Source organism: Pogona vitticeps, chromosome 2, assembly GCF_051106095.1.
Source record: "Pogona vitticeps strain Pit_001003342236 chromosome 2, PviZW2.1, whole genome shotgun sequence".
Lineage (NCBI taxonomy): Eukaryota > Metazoa > Chordata > Lepidosauria > Squamata > Agamidae > Pogona > Pogona vitticeps.
This window is the reverse complement of record NC_135784.1, coordinates 59183283-59193460: the sequence shown is the minus strand read 5'-3', so window position 1 is coordinate 59193460 and position 10178 is coordinate 59183283. Positions and strand designations below refer to the sequence as shown.

The following is a 10178-nucleotide window of genomic DNA, read 5'->3' as shown; positions in this document are numbered from 1 at the left end:
ATGTGGTGAACCATATTAGGACTCAGAAGACCTGGCTTAATATCTCTGCTCAGCCATGGAAGTTCACTGTTTGTGCATGTGTGTGTAATTGATGAAACTACTTGAATATTTTACATTCCCTGAAAACTCTTGTTAGGGTCATAGATCAGTTACAACTTGGGTTTATTGTAAAAAAATAAATTCGGATTAGGTTCAATTTATGAATGCCTATGAAATTCTGTAACTTAGGGTGATGAATTGCGGCTGATTAACAAAGTGCTGGTCACTTTCTTAGGCATGTGACTGGCACCTTGTTAATTTTTAAAAAATCACCACCATGACTTGCATGTACACATTATGTGAAACCATGTATCCCCAATAGGATTCAGACAAGTTTTTTTAAGACCACATTCTTGAAACTGTATGTCTTCTGCATAGGTCTGTAATCTTGCATTTATACCACCAGCAAACTTTGAAACATCACAAGTTTCCCCAAGGCAAGCTGAAAGAAAACAAGGGAGACTTCCAGCAGCACCTTGGATATGTTTATGCCCATCTCTGTGTACACTCAGCAGGATTTCTGCTTTTTCTTTCATTCTGCATCGTCATCTTTAGGGAGAAGGAAGATGCAAGAGAGATTATTGCAGGAATGGGTATGTCAAAGTCCAGGTGAAGGTACTGAAACTCTGTGGTCCTCTGGATTCAAGCCTAGCACTTATTTATATTTATTTGTTTAAAATATTTATATGATACAACCTGCCTTATAGTTTTAAATATAAAACAAAAATTATTACAATATTTTTTAAAAAAATCAAACAAACATACTATTAAACTAGTTAATAAAAACAATAAAAATACATTTTAAATGACATCTTGAGGATACGAAGAGAACAGTGTAAATTGTTGGAATGTTTCATAATGCACTTTGCAATTATAAATCCATGGAAAGAAAAGAAGCTAGCAGCAGAAACAAGATCTTATTAAAGCTTTTTTATTTATTTTTTTCAGCTGAAGATTCAGTATAAAAATATTTTTAAGAACATTTAAAGTGCCAAAAGTAGCTCTAGTCAGTTTAAAGACAGGAAGGGTTTTCTTTCATGTCAGTAGGCCAATAAAAGAATAAAAATATAAATTTTTAAAGTTCTCGTGTAAAACAGATGGTGTTGTCAACATCTCTTTATAGCAACAACTGCATAAATCAAAGCATTCTAAATGGCAAACAAGTCATTATACGACTATTATTAGGCATGTAATGACAGATAGCAAGCATGCATTCTTTTGTCTTCCAGATTGCGCTAGCTGAAGTCCAGATGTAAGTCACACGTAGAGTGGGCACACTGAATCAACAGTATGTATAAAGGAGCTGACTCACAAAAAAACCCCACTGATTCAATGCGACAACTCTCGTTCTGAACGACTTCTGGATTTCAACCGCTGACTTGCAGTGTTCTAAAGCACTGGTTCTTAACCTTGGGTTACTCAGGAGTTTTGGACTGCAACTCCCAGAAGCCTTCACCACCAGCTGTGCTGACTGGGGTTTCTGGGAGTTGCAGTTCAAAAGCATCTGAGTAACAAAGGTTAAGAACCACTGTTCTAAAGTACAAACATTGCTCCTTCTTTCTAATGCTCAACATGTATAAAACTCACATGGCTATTGAGACTTATGAGGATAAAAAGCAGAGATGCAAGGAGAAATCCAACAAACAGTAAAGCAAAATGTACATTTTTCAAAATTCCTATTCTTGTAAGTCTTATGTTTATTTCTAATACTAACAAAAATGTTCACGTTTGCCTTTCTTGCTCAAGCTTTACTGAAATGAGGGGGAAGGGTTGTAAGAGCACCGCTGATCTTGCACGGTGCCTGTTGGTATTTGTCATGTTTGGACAGATTTTCCCAGCAGACTGCTGCTCATTTCCTGAAGGCACTAAAGGCTGTGTTTCCTACACCTGATCCCCTCCCAGTTTTCCCAAGCAAATGGAGTCAAGAATGCTAGGACTTGACACCAGGAACATCCGGGAAAAGACTCCCACAAGGATTCTAACTATTTCTAGCCAAAGTACTCTGCTATATTGCCTTCATACCAGAAGTGATATGTGGAACCTTCCACAGCGGTCCTGTAACTGTTTTGCAAACAACCAAAAGGGGAAAAAACAAGGACAGTGAAGGACAATGAGAGGGAGTCCACTAACAGCAAAGTAACTGAAGAATTGGAAAAATGTCCAAAGGAAAACAAAGTCCACAAAGTGAGTGATCAAAAAACATGCATACATATCAAGAGCATCTGACCAATCTTCTTCCTCAGAAGTCCACAATTATAAAGAAGGAAGGCCCAGAACTTTTGAGAAGAGGTGAAAGCAAAACATGTCCGTTTTTCTGTTCTTCAACATATCTCATATTTAGAATAGCAACACAGAGCAAAGTGTACATACATCTTATGGCCTAGACTTGTAGAGATTCTACTAGCTCCCTGATTTATTCCTATAAGCAGCACTTTTTTAAAAAAATAGATAAACTTTTTTTGCATCAACTCAACCCCAAGTTTCCAACTTGCTAACATTTTAAAAGATATATACCATTCTATAAGCAAGCCTGAAAATACGCAGAAGTTGGTCTGAAAGAACACAGAATTGGTTCAACACCAAGGCTCCTCCTGGTCACAGCTTCTCAAATGGAAATAAGTGCTTTGCTTCCCCTTTCTTTTCTCTCTTGCTCCTTCTGGTTCTTCTTTCTCCTTCGCTCTGTTCTTCCATCTGCCGGTTCTGGGGCCAAGAAACAGCCACATCCTCAGCACGTGTCTGTGAGCTTGGTTGTTCTCCTCCATCCTCATCCTCATCGGAAGAGAATCCATCCCCTCTTTCCATCGTTGCTCCTGCCGCCTCATTCTGGAGGAGGGGGGAAAAAAAGAAAAAGAAATGTTCAGTTGATCCTGTGAAAGCAGTCCCTTTATAATGGAGGTCCTTGAAAGAAAAAGAAATCAGCAGTGCAAGGCAACTCTCCAGCTTGCTTTGCAAATCTGCACAGAAATACAGAAAGGATATTTTAAAACATTCTTTACAAATTACTGTTCTCTGCAAGAAAGCTGAATAATCAGAATACAAGGCAAAGATTTGTTGTTGTTGTTCTTATACTAGGAAAACATTCATCATCATCATCATCATCTACCTATTACACTTCTACATTGGCTTTCCATTACTGGGTAGTGCTAAAGGTAATTTATAATCACAAAACGTATCAAAAATAGCAAGCAAACCTAAACTCAGCCAAAGAATCAAACCAAATAAAATCAAATGCAACTATAAAATACCAAACCCAGTTTTCAAACTGCTTACAGTGGAGCAAATGCTTTCTCCATAGTAGTGGAAGAGCATATTATTTGGTTGTTCTGGGTTTTTCGGGCTCTTTGGCTGTGTTCTGAAGGTTGTTCTTCCTGACGTTTCGCCAGTGTCTGTGGCCGGCATCTTCAGAGGACAGCAACCTGTACTCTCATATTATTATTTCTTTCAAACAAAAATTGTTCCCCAATATAAAATCCAGAGGGAGTCACTACGCATTCTGAAAATCTTTGAACAAGAAAAGGCCAGCCTTACCATTAAGAAGCGCATGGAAGCCACTTTAGACAACAGATTTTGAATGTCATGAAGGACACCCAAATTGTTAAGCTATTTAATTTATTAGGACTGAGTATTTCATACATGAAAAAAATGTAGTTGGGTCTAGGAAACCATGTAGGGGCAAAGGGGCACCATTTCTGGCTGAACCACTAAATGTCTGGTATGATTGTTATACTGTATCTTTATTGCTCACTGAGAATGTGTTATTTATTAACCCAGAGTTATGAAGGATTGCTCACCTCATCATACTCCTACCACTCAGTGGGTGAAATCCTGTTGCTGAGCATAGTAAGTCACAACTAGAGTAACCCCATTTGAATCAATGGGACTTATGGAGACGATGACTCACCAAACCCCCACAGATTCAATGGGCCTACTGTAATGCTAGTAACACTAAGTAATGGAATTTCAGCCAGAGTGTCAGGTTTATAGTATTCCAAACGTCTCCCAAAAGATCAGTCCATGCATGAAAGAGAGAGAAATATTTCGTATTTCCCTTTTTCTGTAGATGATAATGATCTGTTCCCACCTGCCAACTCTTGAGCATTAATGTTCTTTCTTGTATAAATGTTTCTTTTCTTTTCTTTCATAATTTATGGCTATTGGGGTCAAATGGTCTTCAACATTTTGGTCTGAACACTTGCTATATCATTTTGAAACCTAATTAATTAGATCAAGACAGAAACTATATCTTTATGGTCAAAATCCTGTTGTGCAGTTCTCATGTTGTGGTAATGATGGTGTCAGCATCAGCAGAGTCAGTGGCATCAGCAGCAGATAGTTGCTAATTAAAAACTTCCTTTTCCAATTTCAGAGTGTGCACAGTTCACACACAATCAGAAAAGGGCCTGTACAAAGCCAAAATAAAGAAAGAAGTCTTTCATTGCTGGCAATCTGCCCCAATGATGACATCATTTCCCTTGTGCAGGTGGAACCCACCCAAACAGGATTTTCGCCTATAAATGCCTATTCAGAAATAAGTCTCACTGCACTCAGTGAATTTTACAGCTAGATAAATCTATATAGGTCAGCAACTAAAAATCAGCCCATTGTACATCCATGAAGGAAGATGTACTTTTTATCATTGCAAATGATAACTACAGTACTTGAAATACTAGAGAACAGAATCCTGTTAGACAGGGTGGTCCTTTGCTGAAATAAATAAAGCAGTGTTGGAGAAAATATGCCTCTCTCAGACACCGCTGGATTGCATCTCCTGTCAGTCCTAGCAAGCATAGCCAGAGATATGGCATGATGCAAACTGGAAGGCCACCTGCTTCTACACAGTCCATAAATTCTCCCACGCTTGAGAAATTAACCATATAACATCATTATTCTTACAACAAGGATATGAATATACCAGCTTTTATTACCTTAACTGAGTAGCGCTCCTTCAATCTCTGTTTGATCAGAAGTCCTTTCACCATCAGTTTCCAGTTTCCCAGCACTCTCTTTTCCCGCTTCTGTTTGTAAAGTGCAATTAGATTTAGAATTAGAACCCACGGGCAACCTTTACGAAGTTTTTGGTCCCAAAGGGAATCAGAGTTAAAGAACGGCTGACTTTACATTTTACAAAAGGATGAGACAGAATATATAAAAATCCATCAGCCTACGGGGAAGAAAGAAGATGTCAACGTCCTTTTTAAAGATTTATGTTGGGGGTCAAGACTTTCACAGACATTGGTTTAACTTGAGTATATGGTGGGGTGGGAAACCTCAGGCACAGGGGTCAAATATGGCCCTCTGGACTTCCTTAGCTGGCTCCAGCCCCTGCCCCCATGAATTCCCAGGTTTCCCAACTACATTTATTACTCACCAGTTCTATCTTTAGGTTATCTGTCTAGCTCTGTAATGCTGGTGGCTTCTAGCAATATCAATTCAGCCCCAACTCAACCCTTCAAAGTTATAATTCTCCAGGTTTTCCCTACCTCCTTTTCCTTTTTCTCCCTTTCTGCTTCTTCATTCTCCCAGGCTGCAACGAGAACCTCCTTGTGCTCTTCACAGACAACATAACCTTCCGTGCTGATGAAGAAGAACACAGTAACTTGTCACGTAGGTTGATGAACTGGGGCACCTTTGATCTCCGCCTAGATGCTGCCTGTGCACTGATGGAACAGCTTATATGTCAGAGCTTTCAGAAAAGAGAGAGAAAGAGAGAATGGAAAATATCTGGGATCCCAGGAAGGGCCAAAAGATGAAATATGAACAAGAAATTCCCCAAAGAGCTTTCACTTGATTTCACTTGACTTGAAATTCTGCTTCAACATCATAGATAAGAGGACAAAACAATGAAAATCAGAATAAAATTCCTGGCAGGTAACAGAATGGTAAACACTGTTGCTTAATTCTGAATAAGCAATAAAAGAGGGATGATTTGCTGTTTTGGACACAGAAAGTGGCCAGATATAGCTCAGTCAATACTTTACTCTGTGATAAATGCAGAGGGGCCATGGATGAAAAATATAGCTTCTATTGGTAGGTGCCATGGATAACCAGAACTTGGAGAGATTTATTTATTTAGGGCTCCACATCACAGAATATCTCTGCCAGAGTGGCTGGTAGCCACGCCAGAAAGGGAATTCTGGGAGCTGAAATAAAAGCAAGTCACTTTTCGAAATTCCTGCCCATGCAGACCCTGCTCTAGCAAAGTCAGACAAACATGACATACACTGGGTGTGAATAGCCCCCGTGAAAATCAAATCCAGTGACAGCTGGAACACAGTCAATATCCAGTTTACGGGCCACCCTGTGGAGGTTTGGAAGCTTCAGTTGCACGCAGCCGATGGGCATCATCTTAGGTTGGAAGAGATACACATTCCCAAACTCATTCCGAGGAACCTGAAAGCAGAAAGAGAAACAAACGAACAATGCAGATAAACAAACAAACAAACTCATACTTTTAAGCAGACATTTGCTCACACAAAAAACACTGTGCTGCCTGAAAATGACAAACATTCATTTATTATTTATTTATGATTTAAATGTACATACTGCTCCCCATTAGTGCCGAAGAACTACTCTGGGCGTAAACCAAATAAAGAGAAAACTAAAACTATTTAAAATCAGCATAGCAACTAATTAATAACAGAAGGAGAGTTGGTGAAAATGAGATCTCTGTGGCCATAAATGTATGAGATTTCTTGAGTCAGACAAAACTATAGTACCAGGAATTTTCTGCACCTTATAATAGTAAGTGATGGTTTCATAAGAGAACCAGCTTAATTTAACTTGTCCTGAATTTTCATTCATGTGACCATATCTTTATTAGACTTAAAGGCCACATTTCAAACTGCTGAGACGACCTTATACATTTGCAACCACCCCAATCCCAGCAAAAAAGAGTTCAAATTCAAAAACTGTCCTGCCTGCTCTGTCTGCACACAGTCTACAAATCCCCTCTCAGGCTTTCGGGGTGGGTAGGGTGGACATGCGTTCCATCAGCCATGCTACAGACACACCACTGAATACCACCTTCAGAATCGACAAGGACCAAGGCAGAAGGGTGTCGACACTGCCTCCTTCCTTCGGTTTAGAACTGGATTTGGCAAATTTGTGGAATTTAAAGCCTAGTCTTAAAAACTGAATATATGCTTCAGGTCAGGGCCCAAATGCAAGGCCACAAAATATAATGCTTCACTAGGGGTGCATCGTCAAGAATCCTTGATGAATCTGGACAGTGTTGTTTTGTTTTGCTTCTTTGGACTCTGCCTGTTATGCCTGCACAGACCAACATGGCTACCTCTTCCAAAACTACAACTGTGAAAGGCAATGAATTTATCCAAATAGAGTGGCGATCCATCAGCCTCATGAAGAAACTTGCACAAGTTCAGTCAGACCACAACAGGACTGTAAAGCAAACATAGGCCTAATTACTGCATGTAACCAATGGAACATTTAGAATGGGAAACTGGTATTTCACATACAGTACATTTCATTTCATTCTGTCTCTTAATGTCTGATGAAGTGGACGTGCCCATGAAAGCTTACATTAAAATATAATGATGAGTCTTTAAGGTGGCACACGTTTTTGTCTTGTTTTGTTTCTTTGGATTTTGCCTGATAGACATTAACCAATGTGTATTCATCAAAGAATAAACATACTCTGTGACATAATCCACAAAAGCACTATTTGGAAACAGTGCTTTTGTGGGCCCGCACATCAATGTGTTTTGCTAACAAGTATGCTTTGTTTCAGGAAAAATATCGAGATACCTACCTACCTATCTATCTACCTACCTATCTAGGAGGAAACAGGTCCTCGGTCTTAGAAACCTTGCTTTGCAAACATGTTACATACCCTAAAAGATACGGAATGCTCTGCTTGTCAAAGCTGAGAACTCTAAATGAGTGAACAGAAGACGACATTCAACACAAATGCTGAGCTTTGGAGCACATTAAAGCCTGCCCGTTCTGATCTTTCCTGCAGCTCACCTTTCCATCCACGGCCACAGGGGGCTGGAACTCCTCAGTCTGCCAGAAGCCAAAGAGAGCCAAATCCTTTTTGTCCCGGTTTGCAGGCTCCATCATTCGTGCTTTCCTTGCTTGGTTGGAGAAGCCCCTGACCATCTGTACAAAACACAACAAATTCAAATCTCACCCATTTCCATTAGTCCATCAAAATAGAGACCTATGCACCATCTTAGACATGTAACTAGAGGTTCCTCATCTCACCTGTTGTCACTTCTGTTATCACTCCAGAAACAGGAAAGAGGCTACATGATCCATTCACACATTTGCCCTAACTCGTGTCCACAGAAGATGAACGAAAATGACCCAACGCTTGCTGGAGTTTTGCTGTTATTATGGTCTTTGTGTCAGCAACATGTTCTTTAATATGAAGTTTCAACACTGAGTTTCCTGGAAACATCCAAGATCCAAGTGTTGGCATCAGCTCGATTTGATCCTCACTAGACGTTCTAGCCTCTTCCTAGTATTACAATCACACGCAATTACCAGAGTGCTGATTGCGATACTGATCACTCCCTGGTGTGTAGTAGAGTAAAACTGCGAACAAAGAGATTGTATCACATGAAAAAGAAAAGGAAGACCACGTATTGACATCAGCAAGACTTGCGATCAAAGAAAAGTGGAGGAATTTGCCCAAGCGCTTGAGGAAACCCTTCGAGGCCCGGCTGATACAAATGCACCTGAATGATGGGAACATTTCAAGAACACTGCGTATAACACCGCCTTGTCCACATTTGGCAAGAAGATCAAAAAGATGGCTGACTGGTTCGAAGCCCATTCAGAGGAGTTGATGCCACCCATAGAGGATAAGAGAAGAGCTCTAGCAGCATACAAAGCCTGTCCTAGTGAGTACAACTTGTAAGCTCTTCGAGCTGCTTGTAGCCAAGTCCAACAGGCTGCCAGGAGATGTTCTAACGATTATTGGCTTCAGCTCTGCTCTCAGATACAGATAACAGCGGACACAGGTAACATCAAGGGAATGTATGATGGTATCAAGCAGGCCTTAGGTCCAATACAGAAGAAATCTGCTCCCCTGAAGTCTGCTACAGGTGTGCTCATCCAGGACTGAGCACAGCAGATGGACCGCTGGGTGCAGCACTACTCTGAGCTATATTCTAGAGAGAACGTAGTAACCGAAGAGGCATTAAATAACATTGAGTGCCTGCCTGTCTTGGAAGAGTTGGACAGTGAACCAACTTTAGCAGAAATAAAAGCAGCCTTGGATTCCCTCACCTCCGGCAAGGCACCTGGGAAGAATAGCATCCCTGCTGAAGTGCTGTAAAGAGATCATCACCACCGAGCTGTATGAAGTCTTTTGTCTCTGCTGGAGGGAAGGTGGAGTACCACAGGACATGAAGAATGCAAACATCGTCACAATGTATAAGAACAAAGGAGACAAGGGCGACTGCAATAACTACCGTGGCATCTCTCTTCTCAGCGCTGTAGGGAAACTGTTTGCCCATATTGTGCTGAAGAGGCTCCAGGTGCTCGCAGACAGAGTCTATCCAGGATCACAATGTGGATTTCGAACTAATAGATCCACCACTAACATGGTACAGTGGTGCCTCGCATAGCAAGGTTAATCCGTTCCGGATTGCCCTAACTCGTGTCCACAGAAGATGAACGAAAATGACCCAACGCTTGCTGGAGTTTTGCTGTTATTATGGTCTTTGTGTCAGCAACATGTTAATCCGTTCCGGATTAACCTTCGCTATAGCGAAACATCGCTAAACGGAATTAAAAAAGCCATAGAAACGCATTGAACTTCGTTCAATGCATTCCTATGGCTTTAAAACTCACCGTTAAGCGATGTTCCTCCATAGCGCCGCCATTTTCGCGCCCTCGGTAAGCGAGGGCAGGGCGCGAAAATGCGGCGCAGACCTTCCGGTGGCCATTTTGGAACCGCCGATCAGCTGTTCTCCCCCGCTTCGTTATGCGATATTCGCTAAGCAAATCGCTTAGCGAATATCGCAAAGCGAAAAAACGCCATAAGGGCCATCGCTGAGCGAATGCTCCAGCGATGGCCCAGAGCCCCTCGTTAAGCAATTTCATCGCTCAGCGAGGCGCTCATTAAGCGAGGCACTACTGTATTCTCCCTCAGACAGTTGCAGGAGAAATGC

General features: G+C 41.0%; 1 protein-coding gene across 3 annotated transcripts in view; it reads right to left on the bottom strand.

Moving 5' to 3' along the window:
• Window positions 1-954: 954 nt before the first annotated feature.
• XPC (XPC complex subunit, DNA damage recognition and repair factor) overlaps window positions 955-10178 on the bottom strand; it is a 23467-nt gene continuing 14243 nt past the window's right edge. For 2 of the 3 annotated variants that reach the window (XM_072989512.2, XM_072989514.2), the window contains 5 exons: window positions 8023-8157; window positions 6260-6429; window positions 5520-5613; window positions 4965-5054; window positions 955-2862 (listed from right to left, as the gene is read on the bottom strand). In XM_072989512.2, the coding sequence (XP_072845613.2) occupies window positions 2635-2862; window positions 4965-5054; window positions 5520-5613; window positions 6260-6429; window positions 8023-8157 (717 nt within the window). In that variant the 3' untranslated portion in view covers window positions 955-2634. Of the gene's footprint in view, window positions 2863-4964; window positions 5055-5519; window positions 5723-6259; window positions 6430-8022; window positions 8158-10178 lie in introns of all 3 variants that reach the window. The other variant, XR_013541628.1, reaches the window with a different exon arrangement.